The 21,073-nt window shown below is 50.9% G+C and overlaps 8 protein-coding genes across 8 annotated transcripts; 5 read left to right on the top strand and 3 right to left on the bottom strand.

Annotated features, from left to right (window-relative positions):
• Positions 1-11: 11 nt before the first annotated feature.
• PtrM4_146530 (Complex1-LYR-1 multi-domain protein) lies at positions 12-442 on the top strand (the record flags this gene model as incomplete). Its single annotated transcript, XM_066109878.1, has 3 exons — positions 12-66; positions 115-291; positions 342-442. 3 exons carry the CDS (start codon positions 12-14, stop codon positions 440-442), a joined length of 333 nt encoding a protein of 110 aa, XP_065959861.1.
• An 86-nt stretch (positions 443-528) lies between these two features.
• PtrM4_146520 (RRM-5 multi-domain protein) lies at positions 529-1,656 on the bottom strand (the record flags this gene model as incomplete). Its single annotated transcript, XM_001938872.1, has 1 exon — positions 529-1,656. The coding sequence occupies one exon, from the start codon at positions 1,654-1,656 to the stop codon at positions 529-531; it is 1,128 nt and encodes a 375-aa protein (XP_001938907.1).
• Positions 1,657-2,099: 443 nt separating this feature from the next.
• Positions 2,100-3,336, top strand: PtrM4_146510 (sterol 24-c-methyltransferase; the record flags this gene model as incomplete). The annotated part of the gene is made up of 3 exons (XM_066109877.1): positions 2,100-2,303; positions 2,352-2,708; positions 2,758-3,336. 3 exons carry the CDS (start codon positions 2,100-2,102, stop codon positions 3,334-3,336), a joined length of 1,140 nt encoding a protein of 379 aa, XP_065959860.1.
• A 498-nt stretch (positions 3,337-3,834) lies between these two features.
• PtrM4_146500 (AcoB, Pyruvate-2-oxoglutarate dehydrogenase) lies at positions 3,835-5,239 on the top strand (the record flags this gene model as incomplete). Its single annotated transcript, XM_001938874.1, has 5 exons — positions 3,835-4,076; positions 4,209-4,332; positions 4,382-4,668; positions 4,717-4,780; positions 4,832-5,239. The coding sequence occupies 5 exons, from the start codon at positions 3,835-3,837 to the stop codon at positions 5,237-5,239; spliced, it is 1,125 nt and encodes a 374-aa protein (XP_001938909.1).
• A 4,596-nt stretch (positions 5,240-9,835) lies between these two features.
• On the bottom strand, positions 9,836-10,915 carry PtrM4_146490 (DUF4078 domain containing protein; the record flags this gene model as incomplete). Its single annotated transcript, XM_066109876.1, has 2 exons — positions 9,836-9,957; positions 10,090-10,915. 2 exons carry the CDS (start codon positions 10,913-10,915, stop codon positions 9,836-9,838), a joined length of 948 nt encoding a protein of 315 aa, XP_065959859.1.
• Positions 10,916-11,195: 280 nt separating this feature from the next.
• On the top strand, positions 11,196-12,361 carry PtrM4_146480 (ThrA, Homoserine dehydrogenase; the record flags this gene model as incomplete). Its single annotated transcript, XM_001938876.2, has 2 exons — positions 11,196-11,232; positions 11,283-12,361. 2 exons carry the CDS (start codon positions 11,196-11,198, stop codon positions 12,359-12,361), a joined length of 1,116 nt encoding a protein of 371 aa, XP_001938911.1.
• Positions 12,362-16,027: 3,666 nt separating this feature from the next.
• On the bottom strand, positions 16,028-16,630 carry PtrM4_146470 (uncharacterized protein; the record flags this gene model as incomplete). Its single annotated transcript, XM_001938877.2, has 1 exon — positions 16,028-16,630. One exon carries the CDS (start codon positions 16,628-16,630, stop codon positions 16,028-16,030), a length of 603 nt encoding a protein of 200 aa, XP_001938912.1.
• Positions 16,631-19,956: 3,326 nt separating this feature from the next.
• Positions 19,957-20,103, top strand: PtrM4_146460 (uncharacterized protein; the record flags this gene model as incomplete). The annotated part of the gene is made up of 1 exon (XM_066109875.1): positions 19,957-20,103. One exon carries the CDS (start codon positions 19,957-19,959, stop codon positions 20,101-20,103), a length of 147 nt encoding a protein of 48 aa, XP_065959858.1.
• Positions 20,104-21,073: the final 970 nt, after the last annotated feature.

Below are 21,073 nucleotides of genomic sequence, written 5' to 3'. Positions count from 1 at the left end.
ATTCCACAAATATGGCACTAGTAGCATACCGCAATCTGCTGCGGTCAGCGCGCATTGCTTTCCAAGGTAATACCCAGCACTTGGTCCATGTCTCGCACATGCTCACTTTAGTAGGCGACATGAACACCCTTTTCGCCGCCCGCGCAGAGACCCGCAAGCACTTTGAGGAGAACCGCAACCTACGGGTTGGAAGTGAAGAGCTAGAAAGTGCACTGGTACATGCCAAGGACGTAGCAAAGTTTCTGCGAGAGAATGTGGTTCAAGGACAAGCAGAGGACGAGGACAAATACAGTATGCATATCGCTGTTATGGCATCATGTCAATTAGCTGACATTGCACAGAGCTACGGATTCACGAGTACACTGAACGAGGAGACAATGAGGATATCAAAAAAGGAAAGGGAAAGAGTACATTAGGCGGAACTAAATGCTGTTCCTCCTAGGCTTTTATCCACAAGAAAATGAATCGTGATACCCATGCTGCAGTCTACGCAACACAAAACGCCGGCCCAATGCAAGTGTTACCAAACTAGTTGCCTTCCAAACTGGCATACTTCACATCGTCGTCCTCTCCTGGTGGAGGCGCAACAATCATGCTGTCCAAGCTGTTCTGTGGAGCAGCCTGGATAGCAGCTTGAGTAGCCGCAGCCCGTCGGGATGAACCCGCTACCTGTCGTCCCTCCTTTGCGTATTGCATCCTAACATTCTGATCCAAGCTGTCCAACTGCTTCGGCTTGCCCCAAGTGACCCGCATTGGGCAGCCCTTGATGACAACCTTGCCCTTCAGTGTTTCTGCCGCAGTCTCTGCGTCTTTCCTGTTGACATAATTGACGTATGCGCAATGCGCGCGATGTGAGCAGACCAGCGACCTGAGCTGACCATATTGTGTAAAGTGTTTGCGGAGTTCGTGCTCGGGCAGATCGTCTTCAACACCAGTGACGAAGAGTGATGCGACGTTGGAATCGGAAGGCGGAAGCCAGTCTTGCGGGTTCGGCTCAGCCGATGGACCACCCATACGACCTCCTCTGCCAGGTCGCATGCTTCCTCGTGTCGGAGTGCCCCTCGTGTCCCGAGTCCTAATGGGCCCTGGAACATGTCCACCTTCACTGCTCCCACCACCGCTCCCACCTGGGGCTGGTAGTGCCTTTTGCCCGCTCTCTTCGCCGTCTGCCTCTATCCGTCGCTGCTTCTTGTAGTAGGGCTCACTCTGTGCCAAGCGCTTGAGCAGGTCGCGCGCCTTTTCATCCGTCTTCTCATACGCCTCCATAGCTCCGCGTCCCTCTTCAATCTCCTTCTCGTGCTCTTGCGCATAAAACTGTCGGTTGATGTCGCTCTGGGGTCCAGGTGCCACCATCTTCAGCGCCGCATCACGGACAACGATGGGAAGACCGAATGAAAGATCCAGCATGCAGTGCTGGCAGCAGTTCTTGAGGCGGGCGCATGTCAGGCAGATGTTTGTTCGCTTCTGTCGGGCGGTGCGGTCGGCTTTCCAGCGAAAGATGGTAAAAGGTCGCGTACAGATTTTACATTCAGCACCATAGTCCTCCTTGAGCATCTGCACATACGGGTTGTCCGGTAGGCATTTCTCGCAGACGGACGGAAAATCCGTCGTCTCCCAGCCGCTACGGTTCAAGTCGGTCTTGATTTGGGGCGGCATGATGAAGGTGGAATGTGCAGTCTGTCGTCAAGGATACCAGGGGTGGGCGTCGCAAATTACCTCGGCGACTTGGATGAGCGTATCGGTAGCGGTTGAATACGCTGCAGTGGGGCGTGGTGGTGGTTGCGACGGCAAGTAGTGATGAGGTGAGTGACGCTAGAAATCTCCAGGTAGCGGACTGCGGCTTGGCTTTCACGCGCTCGGGTGGCAACCGCTAGCTCCGTCGACCAGGGCCGCGTACAGAGTAAGCTGTGATTGGACCAAGCGTGAATCCCCCCTTTGAATTTGTCCAAATCTCCCTATCCATACCGCTATTTCTCTCCATGGTTACCGTCTGTTGTTCTTATAAAGTTTCAGGGTCCTCGTCTTTACAATTGCTTCTCCCACATCCGCTTCATTCACTTCGCCCTTACACAGTCTTTATACCACTTCTAATATCAATCATGTCTCCCGTTGCTCTCGAACAAGAGGACCACACTCGCGATGCCGAGTTCAACAAGGCCATGCACGGCAAGTCTGCAAAGGCTCGTGGTGGCATGACTGCCATGCTTCAAAAGGACAAGGCCGCACAGCAAGCCGCTGTGGACGAGTACTTCAAGCATTGGGACAACAAAGCGGCTGCGGATGAGACCGAGGAGACACGCAAGGTATACAACATGTGGCAGTTTGGCCGTCTTACATACTAACATGTCCAGGCACGACGAGACGAATACGCTACTCTGACCCGCCACTACTACAACTTGGCCACCGACCTCTACGAATACGGCTGGGGCCAGTCTTTCCACTTCTGCCGCTACGCCTACGGCGAGTCTTTCTACAAGGCCATTGCCCGTCACGAGCACTACCTCGCCCACAAGATGAACCTCCAGGACAACATGCGTGTGTTGGACGTTGGCTGCGGTGTCGGTGGACCAGCCCGTGAGATTGTCAAGTTCGCTGGTGTCAACGTCGTTGGATTGAACAACAACGACTACCAGATTGAGCGTGCCACTGCCTATGCTGAGAAGGAGGGTCTGTCAGACAAGCTCAAGTTCGTCAAGGGTGACTTTATGGTAAGCATCATCAAACCTCCTTTCTGTTCCTCAACTGACTCACAACTAGCAAATGTCTTTCCCCGACAACTCTTTCGATGCTGTCTACGCCATCGAGGCCACTGTGCACGCACCATCCCTCGAGGGCATCTACAGCGAGATCTTCCGTGTTCTCAAGCCCGGCGGTGTCTTTGGCGTCTACGAGTGGCTCATGACGGACAAGTACGACAACGACAACCCCCACCATCGCGAGATCCGTCTCGGTATCGAGATTGGTGACGGTATCTCCAACATGGAGAAGATTGAAGTTGCGCTCAAGGCCATGGAGACTGCTGGTTTCATCATGGAGCACAACGAGGATCTTGCCGACAGGGACGACCCATACCCATGGTACTGGCCGCTCTCTGGCCAGCTGAAGTACATCAGCTCAATTGGCGACATCCCCACCATCCTTCGAATGACAAAGGTCGGACGTGGAATCATCCACAAGTTCGTCGGTGGTCTTGAGATGATTGGTCTCGCACCCAGTGGCACCCAGAAGACGGCCGACAGTCTTGCTCTTGCAGGCGACTGCCTTGTTGCCGGAGGCAAGGAGAAGCTTTTCACACCCATGTACCTCATGGTCGGAAGGAAACCCGCCGACGCATAAGCCTTTATTCTTGCTTTCTCTTGCTTTAGACTTCTTTTCACATTTTTACCCTTTGGTCTTCCTCTTGGACGTAGGGAAGCTATATCCCGACATTTGCATCAACGCGCCATGAAGCGCGCATATACACTGTAATAATTAGTAGTAGGGCAAGGTCTGGGGCAGGTGACGGTAACGACAATGTGGCGCAAATAGAGAATGAAAGAAGTAATCTACCCAGCAATGTCTTATGTCGTGATATATCCAATGCACCATGGCTGAGATTGTTCCGAGAGGGTCGACATGTTCCGACGCACAGCATCGGGTGTTCTCGCTATGGATTTGGCCCCTGCACCGAAGCTGGATTGCTAGCGCGTCCAGGGCTCAACGACTTGCCCAAGTTCGCATCCCCGACCTCCGAAGAAATTGTCCAGCAGCCCCAGCACCAACATTTAGCCTCAGCGGCCATCACTCGCCCACGGCATACCCTCACCACACCTCCCACCACACACTCACCCCGCAATGGCTGCTTCCAGGCTTCTCCGACCGGCCTCCCGCCTCATTTCGTCGTCACGGCCTGCGCCCGCCTTCCGACCAGCTTTCCGCGCCGCTGCCCTCACACCGTCAATTGCAAGGAGAGGATATGCCTCGGGTCAGAAGGAGATGACTGTGCGAGAGGCGCTCAATGAGGCCATGGCCGAGGAGATGGAGAGGAACGACAAGGTTTTTGTGCTCGGAGAGGAAGTTGCGCAATACAACGGAGCGTACGTGCACATACCATAAGCGAGCGGGATGATATGACATGCGATAAGAAAGAGGAGGCTTCAATCGGGCAAGGAAATATCGCAGTCTATATACCGCAGGAATTTGTGAGCCGGTGCTAATTGGACTTGCAGTTACAAGGTCACCAAGGGCCTGCTCGACCGCTTCGGCGAGAAGAGGGTCATCGACTCTCCCATTACAGAATCTGGTTTCGCTGGTCTTACCGTCGGTGCTGCGCTCGCTGGTCTCCACCCCATTGTCAGTTATCTGCATTCTCCCCTTCAAAACATGCCTGACAGTGACCCAGTGCGAGTTCATGACCTTCAACTTCGCCATGCAGGCCATTGACCAGATCATCAACTCCGCCGCAAAGACACACTACATGTCCGGTGGTATCCAGCCCTGCAACATCACCTTCCGCGGTCCCAACGGTTTCGCTTCCGGTGTCGCTGCTCAGCATTCGCAAGATTACACTGCTTGGTACGGAAGCATTCCCGGACTCAAGGTTGTTTCGCCATACAGCGCAGAGGACGCCAAGGGTCTGCTAAAGGCTGCTATTCGTGACCCCAACCCGGTCGTCGTCTTGGAGAACGAGTAGGTTACACAATGGTTCAGCCGCAGTCAGGAAGCTAACATTGCCAGGCTTCTGTACGGTCTCTCTTTCCCCATGAGCGAGGAGGCTCAGCGTGACGACTTTGTCATTCCTGTAAGTACCCCCCCTCCTAAACCCCCACTTCACATACTAATGGAATTGCAGTTCGGAAAGGCCAAGATCGAGCGCCCCGGCAAGGACCTTACCATCGTCACCCTCTCCCGCTGCGTCGGCCAATCCCTGGTCGCTGCCGAACAACTCAAGTCCAAATACGGCGTTGAGGCTGAGGTCATCAACCTCCGCTCCATCAAGCCCCTCGATGTTGAGGCCATCGTCAAGTCGGTCAAGAAGACCGGCCACATGCTCTGCGTAGAATCTGGTTTCCCCTCTTTCGGTGTAGCCAGCGAAATCATGGCACTTACCTGCGAGTACGCATTCGACTACCTTGAGGCACCCCCTGCCAGGGTTACTGGTGCCGAGGTACCTACCCCCTACGCGCAGAAGTTGGAGGAGATGAGCTTCCCCACCGAGAGCTTGATTGTAGACTACGCCGCCAAGCTCCTCCGGGTATAAGGGAATGATGTGAGGATGAAAGTACGGTAACATGGTCGGCTTTAACGGCCCCGCTACTGAACTAAGTTTTATGGATATAACTGAGGTTTTATGTACGAAGGGGACTTGGATTTGTATGAACACACACGAGACCATTTCGACAGGAGGGGTGGCTACATGGGGCTAGTTTATTCCTGATTCCATGTATAAGTATGATATTGCAACTCTGATGATGATGCGCTGCTGTTGGAATGGTTTTTTGGCGTGAGCGTACTTTGCAGGGTGGTTTTGATCATGAGATGTATGTCTGCGACATTTTTTTCTCACATCGAGAGCATTCGATGTATATTCTGAGCCATAAGGGCGAAGAAAGACTCAACGCTGTAAAGGGCACTGACACTTATCCCAGTTTCATAGAGTGGTTGAGAGGATTTTGACTGGGAACATGAAGGGGTCAACGGTAGTTTTTCGGAAAGATTCGGTAGAATACAAGAGGAGAACCCACTACCTTCCCATCAAGTTTTCAGGAACAAACTTTCTTCGTCATACGTTCAGGAGGTTTTCTTTCTACTTTTTTAGCTACTTGCACACACTCCACAGACATGAATGGTTGTGGAGCGATTTTCAAGCCCCAGTGCAAGGAGAGAAACACATGCCCTCTTCTTCGATATGTTTCTAGCATAGTTTCAATTGCCAAGCCAACCTCCACATATATGGGTTTGTCTTTCCGTTTTTTAGAAACAAAGTGCTTCTCACAGCATGCTTGATATAACTGAATCTTTTTAATAGGGCCTGGTACTCGGAACATTTGAAGGTGCAAAATCTTCTTTAGTGTTTTTAAGGGGAAACAGAGAATGAGGGAGAAAGGTAGGAGGATAGAGGAGGTGAGTTTATATAGTCGGCTGGGCCATGGAAGTGGGATGGCGGGTAGAGAGGTGGGCAGAATGGTATGTAGAAAGGCGGCGAAAGTTTCAAACCAGCATGCTGGATGATCAGAGCATCTTTGGAACGGCAGCATGCATTTTAGTGATTTCCTTTTTTTCGGAACATGAGGATAGGGGTGTTGTTTTTGGTAATTCTAGAATGTCTGGGAAATTTAGGAAGGGGGGAGATGGATAGAGTGGTAAGCGTAAAAGGTTCTTTTATAGGTAGATCAGTATCCCGATGTACGGGCACACGCCAAACACATACAAAATCGATGATAGGGTTTTGGAAAGCTTCCATAGCTTGACTTTGGGGAGAAATTTGGAAAGCTCGCATCAGGAAGATGTAAGTAGTTTTTATTGCCGGCTTCTCAGGACATTGAAGATAATGTTTTCGATTTTGCTACCTCGCAGAGCCCAGGGGGCTTTTTGACTAAGTAGAAGAATAGGGAGAGCAGCGTATAAGACGTTTTTATACTCCAATTTCCCAACTACGCCACAAGTCTGGCAAGTTTCACGTAGATAAGTAACAACGTTTCCAGAAAATCTTTCATCCGTTCGATCCGTAATCTTTTTGAACGCTCATGAAGGCATCGTAATACCGTTTTAAAAGACCAGTTTCTCAGACCATTAACGATGTGGCGGTTGTATTTTCTGTAATCTAGAAAGTTGGGTCAAAGGAAAGCACATGAATATGTCGACGTTGAGTTATTAGAGAAACGCCCAGCAAGATTCATATCGACAGGATAATTATTTTTTAAAGACTGTCATGCGTAGATGTTCCCTAAATTTTATAACGGTCGCATCGAAGTGTAAGTTGGTATTTTTAAGTCTGGTTTCTCAGATCATGGAGCAGCTTCCATTTTGTTTCTGTATAGTCCTAGTTTTAGTGCAAGAAAAATATAGAAAGTGGATATCCTCTTCTCAACCCAAATAGACGCATTCCAAGGTCCCGAAAGCCTTTTTTTATAGGAAAACTTGTGATTTTAGGCCCACCACATGGGCTAGGTAAGCTGAGAATTCAACCCAGATTTCTCAGATCATCAACGAGAATCCAAACGATTTTAGTCCATTCCTCGGGAAGTTTTAGAAAGTACGTGGAAGAAGAATACGTATGAATATGGGTTTCATGTTATAGAAAGACGCCCAGCCACTCTTGTATAGATATAGGCATCTGTGTTCAAAGACTCTCATCTCTCTAAGAGCCAGCTGTTTTGGAAGAGCCGCATAGTACATAAACTTGAGGATTTTAATCTCTAGGAACATCCGAGGTCGCAACGGCGATTTTGATTTTTCTGGAAAAGTTGGGAAGGTAAGTGGAAGAAAAAAAACAGTGGTGGAAGAGCTTATTTTGTAGCTAGCGTCTGAGAAGGCCGGTATTTCTATGTGATGGAGGAATGATTTTGGAAAAATGTGTATGGTTAGAGAGATATCTTTAGACTTAGGCGTCCCGGAACATGTATCTCTTCCATGGACGACTTTAATATTTCGACATACGAGTAATAAGAAGGTGAATAGAAGAGAATGCGGGAAACTCAGGCTTAATTTATAGGCCTGCTTCCCGATAAGCAGTGCTTCCTATTCAGTCACTCATTCATCGTTTTGAAGCGACATTTTTGTATTCATAGCAAATGAATGGTTTCAGAAAAGAGGCATGAGAGCCATCGTGGTGGAATTTTAAATACTAATTTCTCAGAACATCCGCAGCATACAACGCAGGAAATATTTTTTTTTAGCTTTTTGGTGATTCAGTAGTATTTATAGGAAGAGGGAGTGCAGAAGCACACGCCCGAGTTCTTTTATACCCCGCTTGGCTGTCTGGGGCTAACCCAAAGGCTTGCTCGGAAAGGTAGATATGTAACAGAGGATTTCAATTTCGCCATATAGTAAGAGGTATGCGGTTTTAACAGAGCGACAGGCCCACATAGGTAGGTAACGAGTTGATTTAGGAAAGCTTCATAGTGGGTGATTTTGTGTTCTTGTGTACTGAACGATCTCACACTGAGCTCTTCTTGTATTTCTTTTTAAAAGAGGGGAGAAGCAGACACACCTTCTTTTGCATCGGGTTTTATTTTTCACATAGAAAAGGTAAGGTTGTGGAAGGGATCGACTCTTGCAGTAGAAGCTCGGTTTTATACCTGGTAGAGTACGCACACTATGCGCCGAGGAAAGGTCACATAGAATGGCCTTTTTTGATTTTGCATGAATAAATATTTTGAAATGTAGGAATAACACGAGGAAAATCGTCGTTGTTTTTGGTACGGTAGAATATAGCCAGTACTTGTGATTTATCTGCTGCACAAGCCCACACACTCATCCCTCATTCGCTTTCGGTATTTAGGATTGTTTCGAGAATAGAGGCGACTCCTTACATATCGTCTTTGTTCATATGTTTAGGAGTCAAAAGGGAGAAGATAGGCACATTGAAAACCGTACTCGAAAATTTTGAGAAAAAGAGGAACTCCACATCCCCGACGCTCGATACATTTTAGTATAAAGTAAGAAGTTCAAGAATAAGGGAGTAAAGAAAAGGAATGGCAAAGACAGATTATATACACCAAACCGACACCAGGACCAGAAGTGCAGAAAGTGCGCACAAAATTTTATACCAGAAGCAGGACCCGCTGGACACATCTCACAATAGCCATGATGTTTCTTAGCAACTACGAATAATCCGAGCAGCCCCGTCCCCACATAGATTATTCCACTCGATGTTTTCAAAACTTATAGAACCACTCTCCCGTCTTCCCCAAAATCATGAACTGGGGTTTTTTAACAATTTTAATCAAGCCACAGAAGCAATCATTCTTAGCAGTTTCGAATAATATAAGTAGCTCCGTCTCCACATAGATTGCTCCACTCGATGTTTTCAGAATACATAGAACCACTCTCTCGTCTTTCCCAAAATCATGAACTGGATATTTTCGTTTTTTCAAAACTCGTAGAGTCACTCTCGTGTCTTTCGTGAAATCATGAATAGGGTTTTTTGGACAGTTTTAGTCAAGCCACAGAAGCAGTCATTCGAAGTGTTCTCTTATGTTTTAGTAAGAAATAGAGTAAGGTGTAGAGGAGTAAGGTGAGTAAGAGGCAGGAAGGTAGGCTTTTATACCTCTCCTCTGTGTGCGTTCGCATCATCTCAGCAAGTTTTTGTTTTTGTCCGCAGAACTCTGCTCACACATTCGGCTGAACGCGTGTATTTTTCTTGGAAGCCCAGAAGACGCAGCACACATGCATCCTGTTCATTTCTGATTTTGGAAATTACCGTATTTTCAAATCAAACCCAGCGGAAATGATACTCCGACAGGGAAGTGCGCTATCGTTTTTAGTTTTCTGACAAAGGGCCGCAAACATTGATTGGATGCATTAAGTTTTTCATTTTTCGGGGAAAAAGATGTAGAAAAGGCTGACTCATGCCATCGTGTTATGAATATTTTGAAGGACTCACAAACGCGGACTCAAAACATGTGGGGACTTGTCTCGATTTTGAGCAAATGGTGTGGAGGTTTAGGAAAGAGAAGAGGAGAGGAGAGGGGATCTGGGCGGCTTTTATAGACGCAGGAGACGCTAACGGATGGAGCTAGAGAGGCAACAGTGATGGCGACCAGTTTGTCACATGATTTGTCGGCTGAACTTTGAGATGGAACAAATGATGAACATCGGGTATCACAATGCAAGATGTTCAATAGGCTCCAGCTTACGCAGCTTCCTCGACCTCCTCTACGACCTTCTTGCTCCCCTCTCCATCTTTATCCTCGCTGTTGTCTTCTCCTCCCTCCCCGTTTAGCAACTCCGCCCCCAGCTCATCCAAGAACCGCTCTGCCTGTCCCTGACTCCTCTTCGCCTGAATGGCCTTCTTCTTGTTACGAATCATCTCTTTCCTCTTCTCAATCTGCTCTTTTCTTTCGCGTCTCACCCTCTCAGTCTCCTCTCTCTCCTTCTCAATCCTACTCATCTGCTCCTTACGCTCCTCCTCGTCCTTGGAGAAGTTGAAGAAGCCCATTCCACGCTGCCTCACCTCGGCTTTGCCGTCAAAGTGTAGTTCGGGTGGCGGGGTAAGTTCCTTGTCGCGCTTGGCGGCTAGGTCGGCCATTTGTTGGGCGATGGTTTCGTCAGGGTTGAAGGCTTGCGTCTGCACGGCATCCCCGTAAATGATGTTACTAGGCATGCTGGGCCGGGCTGTGAAGCGGTCGGGTTCGTCGGCTGCTAGGGTACGTTTTCGGCGCTCCTCGCGAGCGGCTTCTGCGCGGGTACCTTTCCGTGTGCGCCCAAACTCGTCCGTGTACTCCACAAGCTCCTCCTCTTCTGATGCTTCCGATTCAGATGATGGTGCGGATTCTGCCTCGCCTTTTTCTTGCTTCTCGGCCCATTTACGGTCAAAGTCGACGCCGTACTTGTCGTCCAGGTCTTCGACATCGCCGCGCTTTAGGGCGTCGTAGAGGCGTGCCTTTTCCTCCATACGCCGCTTGGTTCGCTTCCACGCCACTTCATCCTCGTCTTTCTCTTTGGCCGTCCGTCCCCGATGTTTTTGTGTAAAGTCTGTATCCTCTAGGTCTTTGAGGGCCCGCTTTTTGACATTCTTGTTGTGTGTCTTGAAGATGTCTTCCTTCTGCGGGCGTGCGCGGCCTGCAGCGGGCTTGCTGGATTCGGCGGACGAGTTCTTGATGAGGTTGGAGAGGGTCGAGGAGAAGGCGAGTGAGCTGGAACTAGATATATCCTTTGCCTTTGCGCGTCCTTTTGGTCGTGCGCCGTACAAGTGGGCGTCTTTGGATGACATGTTTGGTGCTGAATGTGAAGGTCGGTATGCCGAGTCGCGTGGTGGAGCGCGTCGTAGGGCTGAGGCGATATCGGCGTCGGAGCTTCTTGCGTCACAGCTAGTTACTTACCCCACAAATTGTTTTGCGCAAACCCCACGTCAACAGTGAATCCGCGGTTCCGCAGAGGTTGAGTTTTGAATCCTCCTTGGGTTTATTTATTCCTTCTGTCCGAATCCAAGTAGTAGTTAAAGCTCGTTGTTATTCACAAGAAGACCACAAACAATTAACTGAACGATCACAATGCCTCTTCCTCGTCAAGTCTTCATTGCCGTTGTCGGTACGTACATGGATCCGTCTGTATAATGATATACACCACTAACAACCCAGGCGCCGGTGGTGTTGGCAAGGCCTTCCTCTCCCAGCTTTCCACTCTCTCCAAACGTCTCTCCCAATCGCCATCATCACCCTACTACCTCTCCCTCATCTGGCTGAGCACCTCGAAGAAAGCCGTATACCACGCCGACTACAAGTCTCTCTCTAACTGGGAGTCCGAACTTGAAAACACCTCCAAGCCCGCCCTGCCGCTCCCTCAGCTTTGCGAATACCTACAAAAAGCCCCTGGAAAGGTGGTACTCGTGGACAACACAAGCAACCAGGATGTTGCGGATAGCTATCCCGACTTCCTGAAGAAGGGCATCAGTATCGTGACACCAAACAAGAAGGCTTTCTCGGGAAGCTATGAGCTGTGGACACGCATCTTCGACGCTGCTGGTAACGGAAACGGTGCTGGAGGCTACGTCTTCCATGAATCTTCCGTGGGCGCAGGTCTACCCATCATCTCTACACTGAAAGATCTCGTAGAAACTGGCGATGAGATCACGAAAATCGAGGGCGTCTTCAGCGGCACAATGAGCTTCCTGTTCAACTCCTTCCAGCCTCTGGGCGGAGGAGGCGGCAAGTTCTCAGCTGAAGTCAAGAACGCAAAAGAAAAGGGCTACACAGAGCCAGATGCACGCGATGACTTGAACGGTCTAGACGTTGCCCGCAAGCTTACCATCCTCGCCCGTTTGTCAGGCCTCAAAGTCGAATCACCGACTTCCTTCCCGGTAGAATCTCTCATTCCGAAAGAACTCGAAACATGCTCCTCTGGTGATGAGTTCCTCGAGAAACTCCCACAATACGACGACCGAATGGAGAAGCTAAAGGCTGAGGCTGCACAAGAAGGCAAAGTCATCCGCTTTGTAGGAAGCCTAAAGGTGCCAAGCAACGAAGTCAAGGTCGGTCTGGAGAAGTTTGACAAGAACCATTCCATCGCCCAGCTCAAGGGCAGCGATAACATCATCGCCTTCTACACGAAGCGATACGGCGACAACCCACTCATCGTCCAGGGCGCCGGCGCAGGAGGTGACGTTACAGCCATGGGTGTTACAGCTGATTTAATTAAAGTCCTACGGCTACTGCACTAAGCGTGGACAAGAGTGAAAGTAAAGCTCCACGTATATAAAAGTCGATACAAAACTTCATGCCGACCCAAGAAACAGCGTCTCCCTAATTTGTCTCCCAACCCGCATGTGACTCTCTCTGGTCTTCCGACCATTAACCACGCCAGACAAGCCTACCACAATAACTCTCACAAAATCGCGCAAGACTATTCCCATCTCCAGTAAACCCAGATATTCTAGATGCTCACCTAGTTATCCAAACCTAGACTAATATTACTCACGTATTCACTATAATTCTCGGAGAAGCCCCTCCATACGATCATCCCTCCGCACATACCCCCCCCTCGCACTAAACGGAACCCCTAAACTCTAATCCTACCCACCCCCGTTTCGCCGAGGAAGCGACGATGATCTTCCTTCTTGCGCAAGTTGCCGCAAAGTTAAGTAAACAAGTTTGGGAGGCGATGACACAAGTGTGCCATCAGCCAGTAAATGCCCAGCAAACGTTGATCGGCTTGGAATTGCTTGTTTCCCAATACTACCACTACGATGGCGAAGGAAAGCTTGACTTTTGCAAAAGCGCGCGGCGAGGCGTGGAATGTGCCGTTGTCGATCAGCACATGCGTGAGGTATGGTGATGTTATGTTTTGTGACGGGCGATGTGACATCGGGGAAGCGGGGGAGGGGGCGGGACGGCGAGGAGGGCCTCGGGAAGTGGGAAAGGTGAGTCTAGTATAGTGTACTTCATCGTGCAGGTAGGAGAAGCGCATGACGTGTGATGTCTGTATACACGCATGCAACAAGGACATGTCCCCTTTTACCACACGCAGTCACAGCAAGCAAGGCGAGCAACCACGCCTCACTCCCCCATCCCTTATCGTCAATCAATCCTCCTCACACAATAAACTCTACCGTCCCAACCAAGCAACGCCGATCCCCCAGTCTTGGGAAGCTTAATTTCCTTGTTTCCTGCCATTCCAAACGCTTAATCTACAACCGTTTCATTCATTTAACAAACCCGCCTAAACAAATATACCCTTTGATCAACACGGATGACCCGTGTAACGTCGCAAGTCCGATAGTTTTACGGTTTTAACAGATCGGCTACCTTATATACAGGGTTGGCCCCGCGATGATCAGCAAACAAAGCCGAAGATCGTGGTGGGAATGATCGTTGGAGAAGCCGTGCGTCGTGTTACGTATCTGCGAGTCTTTTTTTGTTCGCTGTTCAAGCATGATATCCGTGCAATAGGGTTCAGAAGCTTAAATGTGATAAGCAGTCGAGTGACGGTGCCTAGAGTGGGTGATAAGCAGCAAGGGAGATTGGCGGTGGCGGTGCGCGGGGGGCTTGTGCGTTGGATGGGAATTCGTTTCAATGCGTCTGCTCATGACGATCATTTCTGGTGAAGATTGTCGTTTATCAATTTTTTTGATTTTCTTCGTCGTCTGACTAGGAGATGGAAGGAGTAAGTGACCACGTGCGCGGGGTCTGTCAGGCACATGCTAAAAGGAACCTGACCTAGGGAAACGGCACCTGCCACGACGCATCCATCTTTCCCTTACTGCCCAACTGTACTAAACCATACAGTTCGCAACGGAACCCCACTTTTACATCCTTTCTTTTTGCCGTCCTGCCCATCTTTACTTCAACGACGACGCCTCTCGCCTAACACCTAAAAAATCAAACCGACAAATTGGCGTGTCAAAAAAAGGGAAGGACTAGCAAGAAACCATTACGTGCAAAAAATACCCACATTCCAAACCAGCAAACATCATCCACACGTAACACGACAACGAGCCACATGCGACATCGGGTAAATACGGGCAAGCAAAGCGGAGCGGAACCACACAGACACTCTGGCTGGGCCCTCCTCTCCCCCCCTCTCTCTCGCACCTTCATGTCGGTGTAGAAAACAAAACCGACAGCTGCAGGATATGGAGCCTTGGCAGCACAGGAAACACACACTGGCGGTGTAACCCCTCGGTAGTAAGTACCGTAGTAAAGTTTCCCTGGTCCCCACCACACACACACACACACACGTAGTCTGTGTGTACGGTACAGGAAATATAGTGATGATGCCTCCTGCACGGAGACGTATGTGTCATGAGCCCATCCATGATTGTCCAGACCGGGCCGTCAGTGCAAGACAGGACCCTGTGCGCTGCTGCGTTGCGGTGCGGTGCGCTTTGCAGCGTCGCTATCGATAGTGCAAGCGCATACGCAAGTCAGTCAGTCCATGACCATGGTCAAGTGGAACACTTCTATGTTAAGACAGTGCGAAACTATACGACCGACGGACCACACGCAGCGATGACGCGTAGCTTGGCACCGGCGTGCAACGCTTGCAGACAGTTACAGTCAACCGTACAGGTTCCCCCATGTTTACCTGTCGTGGTACAGGGGTGTGGCTGTCGTGCATGTGCTATGGTTTTGGGGTGGCAGCAACAAAGTTGCCTAGACGTGGCTCGGAGGTGTGGCACAGATTCGTGGGAAGCTGCATGTCTGCGGTCATAGTGTGCTGTGGCTTGTGTATGACGACAACGGACGACTTGCAAAAGACGACTGCTTACCGGTTTAGTACATGGATGCGGTTTCCGAACGGATCCGGGCTTTGCTTGTGTCCGGATGGGGAGGGCAAAGCAAAGCTGCAGTGTACGCCTCGTATGTTATAGCACGCACCATGGCGTTTGCGGCTGAGTGATAAACGTACGATGTATACCACGCCGTCTGTCTACGGTGATTACTACATTTTCACATGTTACAAGGATTTAGAGGCGAATACGTAAAAGTAGCATGGAAAAAAAGGTTTCGCAAAGAAAACGTTTTTTGCTTTGCAGAAATAAACTAAACTTTCTAGAATAATCTCACACACTCCACTCCCCCTCGCTCTGTCCCAGACCGAGTCATTCGTAAAAGTCATACAATATAGCAGGCCTAACCGAGCTCGTGAAATAATAAGAACGAAACAGCGAAAAGGCGGAACAAGCGCCCTGTGCGTTGTGACGCACAGGCGCTTTGTCACCGTTTGCCTGCATCGCAGCCCAACGCCAAGATACCGCCCTAAAATGATCCTGGACCAGGAGCAGAGTTTGGAGCATGGGCAAAAAACCTGCGCGCACGACCACCTTTGGTCGGTTTATGCGCCCGTAAATTTGCCAACCCCTGGCTCCATTTCCCTTCCGTGAATCAAACCACAAAACGCCACGGCCGAAGTGAGAGCGCAATTGTGGTACCCAAAATCCGCCGGGGTGACTGTGTGCGCCCGCTGATGAAAAAAAATACAAGGAGCAGTGTGGGTATCCGAAAGTAGACATGATGAGTGAGATGCAAACGTAAGCCAGAGAACAACGCTAAGCAGAAAAAAGGTAAAAGTAGACACAGGAAGTGAAGAGTGGAGTGACTTTGTCGTAAGTTGCAAGTCGAAGAGGGGAGATGGTGGTCTGAAGAGTGTGGCTGGTGACTTATCCCCTGTGCGGGGATCGGTGTGCATGTGACCGCCGACTATGGCATCGTGATGGTCCAAAGGTTTTTCCGCGCCGAGTCGTGGGTATGTGGATCGGGTGGGGAACCGCTCTGTTCATCCGGTCTGGACCGGCATGACTTGGTCACCAACGCTATGTCGGACTACCAAGGAGCTGACGGTGGAGTGTGATGTTAGCCAAATGACGTGGCCAAGAAGTGATGCTCAATCATCTGAAGATGGTCGAGATGCGCTTGGTGCGCTGCCTCACGCGCGAGAGCATGTTGGCTTTGGGGGACTGAGGTGGCATCATGGAGATGGAGGGATGTCGCATGCTTGAGCGGTCGTTGCTGGATGTGTCGCTGGGGCTGCCACCTGTGTTGCTCTCGTTGTCATCCTCTCGTACCGCAGGGTATGGCGAGTCTGCCGAGGGGAAGAAGTAGGCGTCTAGTCGCGAGTTCATGGCGCGGTTCTTCTCCGACGCTGCTGTGACGAGACTGCTCTTGCTACCGACGCTGGTAGCGCTGTCTGTGCGGGTGATGTTGTCGAGACGGATGTCGCGGCGGGCAGCGTTCAATGAGGTCGAGTGGGCGCGCGCAAGACCTGAGAGAGAACCGACTGGAGGTGCTGGGCCGTCGCCAATGAGCTTGTACTCAAACTCGGACACGTGGCCGTGGCAGTAGGGGCAGTGGTTGCACTTGACCTCCCATCCAGAGATGCCCAGCTTCTTTCCGCATGTGGAGAGGTTGCTGGAAGGGCTGCATGGGCGGACTAGGTGGTACCAGCGGTGCTGGCACGGATGCGTGGTGACGCAGAGTTCGGCGACGCACATTGTTGCAGTGTTTTCAAGTGATTTCGAGGTAGAGTCGTTTGCGTGGGAAGCTGCCTGGGAAGGCTTTGGTTGATGGCGAGGGCGTTGTGAAAGACGTGGTGGCGGTCCTTGGTGTGAGGTGGAGGTTGGCGGTACAAGACACAACGGGTGGCAATCTGGGGTAGGCGCTAGTAGCCAGTGTTCGGGACGATAGATTGCGGCTGCAGTTAATTCCAAACAAGAGAGGCGGGCCCGACGTTATAAGTAGCAGGAGAGCCTGTCAAGTGGAGATGACAGTGTAGAAATGCCGTGTGCCAAGAGTACAGGCTGATAGGTCAAGTATGTCGATCGTCCCTTGCCTGGCTGTTATAGCGTGATTGAGCGGGGAACGGGCTACGCAGCGGAATTTAGGAGCGGACTGCAGACTACGAGCGACGAGGTCCGGGAGACAGGTACGGCGAGAAGGACGGTGTTAAACAAAGGCCAGGTTCCGGACGTTGGGGCCAGATCACGATTGGTCTCGGTCGTCGGCGGCTTGGTGAAGGGCGGCTTACTATTGCGAGGCACAGCGGACTAGCAAGGCAGCAACAGCAACACCAGCAGCAGAGAGGGGCGGGTTGAGAATGGATACAAGCTGACGTAGACTGGCCGAATCGAAGTTTGCTGCAAATGCAATGCTGAGGTCAGGCTTATCTAGTATGGGTGAATGGTGTGACGCTGGGTCAGTGATAAACATCAGGATGCTGTGCGTATTTAACACAACCACTCTGCTGGGCAGCTGGGCAGCGGAGGGCGCCCGGTTTCGACAGGGGGGGGGGTTAAGTTTAGCGTGAGTGGAGTGATTTGACCAAGGTCCCATGGATTATGCCCAAGCCTAGCAGCGCTGGTGGTGCCGAACAGGGCATGGACTGACATGGACAAGTCTTTGCACCAACATGCCCGCGGCGGCGGGACGAAGCACGCGAATTTTGCGCTAACGGCGCGCCAAAAGTTGGTCAAGCAGATCCGTGCCATGATACTGGATATGTGTGGCATTCATGGCGGACGAACATGTCAATCTGGCGTACACGTCTCACCGCTCTCAGATAACGACGTGCTCCGTTCGCGCTGTTGGGGGGCCCTTTGGGAGTTCGGTCTTGAGCACCATGGCCAGCTTCGACTCGCCATTGGCACCACCGCCCCTGGTCTCCCGTCAGGAGAGGCGGAGGGGCGTCGTGTGCGTGGTGATACGGTGCCGCCCCTGTACGACCTCTGATAAATGGTCATGGCACGGACACTGGTGCAGTCAGCGACGACAAAGGGGGTTGTTATTTCTCGATCTGTCCGTATCGCGACGACGCAGAGCCGAGTCCTGAGACGCTTGTCCTTACCGCCTATTGCAGAGAATGCTTGACCACCAGGGGTCGAATAACGCTGCAGCCCTCGCCGACAGTAGCGAGCGGAACGAATCGAAACCCAAGGCGGCGTCTACGGGTGAATGCGCCCATCAGCCACACCTCAGGATTGGCGGTATGCACTTTCCCATGACTGGCCCACCTCGTGGCCTCGGAACATAGTCCAATTCTCTGCTAGATAGCTACTCCAAGACATGGTCTTTCAACCGTCATCACCAGACCCGACGTCACGATAATCGCTCAGAGTCGGTATAATTCACGCAGTTGATCACTACTGTGCTTCGCCTCGAACCAGCCAGGAAGCCCCTCGCACTTGTTCCTGCCGCCCTCTTCCTACCCCGTGTTCAGCCGACACCAGCTGCGACGACTACATCGAGTGTGTGCTACCCGTATGTCACTAATGGTAACACCTGTGTTGTCGACGGTTCGACTGCCTACCGGTACTCATGCGGCTACTATGGACTCGTTTTACGTATCACAGCAGCACCCATGCCGAGGATGCATATTAGCCTGGCTGCCGATAGTGCCATCGACCAGATAGCTTCCCGCATGCAGCAGGAGAGCCGTCGGTTATCCGCACCCCCTTCATATACGGTACCTTGGAGTCCGGCCCTACGACGACGTTTTTTATTAATCCGCAGAGCCTTAGGCACACATGCGCATCAACGCGCAAATACTAGCGAGATGAACATGATCCGAACTTCAGATGCTTCGTTCAGACAGATTACGAGTGTCAGGATCCCCTGGCCCTATGGCTCCACTTTGCACAGCCGCAACGCCCTTTATGCACGCGAGCTGCCCCGCCTCGTCCTCTATTCGCTCCGCCAACTCACGCGTCTCTCACGCGTCTTGGCCATGTGCCTCCCGCTTGGCACCGCCTTGGCCCACATTGCCTGGCCTTGAGAAGACCCCGCTTCCCATCTCTCCAACACCGCTCTCAACGCCCCTCCACATCACGCGCAGAGAGAACAAGGCCGCAAGCGCCAAATCACTTCTCTCGACCACGTATCTTCTTTTGCAACGCTTTTTGTTAACCTATCGGCCTCGACTAATTGGCCAATGCCCAGCCAACCGTGTGACTGTTCCAAGCCCAACAAGACAGCAATGGTTCCAAACCTGTGGTAACAACACACATCTAAGCTTCAGCTGCCACTCCACACTGCGGGAGACCCAGTCCGAGCGCTACCCAGGCACCTGATACTCGAGCCAGCACAGATACACATGCCACGCGACATTTGCAGTGTGACTTTGAGTGGAGGCCTGGACACCACCATTGCCAATATGTGGTGGCGACAATTGCTTTCCCGTGTTACCACCAACTTTCATGCACGTGAGGTATGAATAAGAATGATTCTTCTCCTGCTCCGGTGAAGCTTAGCGCATCCCACCTCTTCAGGCTTAAGTAAGAGATGGTAATGGATAGATCAGAAAGTCGTGCATGCAGGTAAGCAAAAGAAACCTGGGCGGGCTCCAAATCTGACGCGCATCATCGAGGCATCCAGCATCACTACCTGCTTGCCAACGTCGACGCCAAACCCCCCCCCAAGGCCACACATAGTCGCCAATCCTCTCCATCCACGATAACAAAGCAAAACTCTAAACCCAGTTCAGCTCCCAGGATGCCCTCGTTCTGAATTAAAGTGGTTTCACCGTAACAATACGTTTCACATGCCAATCGCTGCACTTGCTCCAACCCCCCCTTTCGCTAACCTACCATCTACAACGGCTATCGGCTGAGTAGACCAGATGCAGCCTTCCAAGCCGCTTCCCGGAACTTTATACTGCCGCCTCGGGGCCTGCGAGGAAGATCATACGGTCTTGACGTCTTGACCGACTTGGCTGGGGCTCGGCGTCGGTCCTTCATTGCACTGCCTTGGTGGACCTCTCCGCCATTGCCGTTACTCCCGGCGAGTAGGTCATGGCGGGGAAGTTGTGAAGAGGGCAAATTTCAAAATGGCGCTTTTCAAGCTGAGGGGAGTATCTTCCCTGTGGTCCATCTACTTCGACGTGGTAAGTGTGCGTGACGGAGAGGGCCGTGCGGGTAAGCCGGGTCCTTACACCCTTTCCACCGCCCTTTTATTGTTGAGGCAAGTTTTGTAGTTGTTGGTATACATGCTGGTACTCGTTCGTACATAGCTTGGATGACCCCAGCGCACGACTTCCCACTGAGGAGGAGAAGAGAAAGAGAAGGAAATTTCTGTTGACAAAGAGGGGCGGTAAACGAACAGCTCCAAACTCAACAGTCCCCTATACTCCGAAAAGCTGCCGTCGAAGAAAAGATAGTGACGCCGTTCAGATTCATCTCTTGGCTTCCCTTGTTGTCGGCTTATCTCTCGTTTCATCAACCATCTATCCCATCTCTTTCAACACAACAAGCAATCAGAATCACAAACACAATTAACAAACCCCCACGATCCCTCTTTCTCAACCACGATACCCTTGCATGCAGCCCTGAAAAAAGGTACCGTGACCTTTCCCCCACCAACCCAACAGCCATTACCCGTTATCCAGCATCGCCACAACACATTATCATTCTCCCATTTAAGAAGCCCCGCCGTTGAGTACCATACATGACGGTTGATCCCTTGGCACCAACAGGCTAGAATTCAAGAAAATTTTACTTGTTTCGTGAGAGCCAAGAAGTACATAGATGATCTTGTGGTCCACTGAACACATCGGGTAGACGACTGACGGTAGCAAGGCAAATGATCGACCAAGTTCCAAGATCAGAGGTGATGTAATGGTATACGTAGTCGTACCCTTGCACCTGATTTCTTGGTATTTTTGCGCCGAGAGACAGGCCGGATTTTCGCGGCTTTGCTGTATCATGTGATGGTTTTTGTGTTGCCTTGGATAGTGAATGAACGTGCGAGGTAAGGTGAAGTGTAAAGTAGAGAAGATGAGGTGAGGTATGAGTAAACTTCTAATCATTGTGATAATCGGTACGGTTCTTCATAATACTAATACCAATACTACTACAGCTACGACTGCGAAACGCCAGCCCTCCAGAGCAAAGTATTCTCTGCGTAGGCTTGCTTAAACCTGAATAATCTATACCCCAATGACGCCT

Source organism: Pyrenophora tritici-repentis, chromosome 9 (genome assembly GCF_003171515.1).
Source record: "Pyrenophora tritici-repentis strain M4 chromosome 9, whole genome shotgun sequence".
Lineage (NCBI taxonomy): Eukaryota > Fungi > Ascomycota > Dothideomycetes > Pleosporales > Pleosporaceae > Pyrenophora > Pyrenophora tritici-repentis.
Note: the sequence above shows the minus strand (reverse complement) of the source record. Positions and strands in the feature narration are given on the sequence as shown.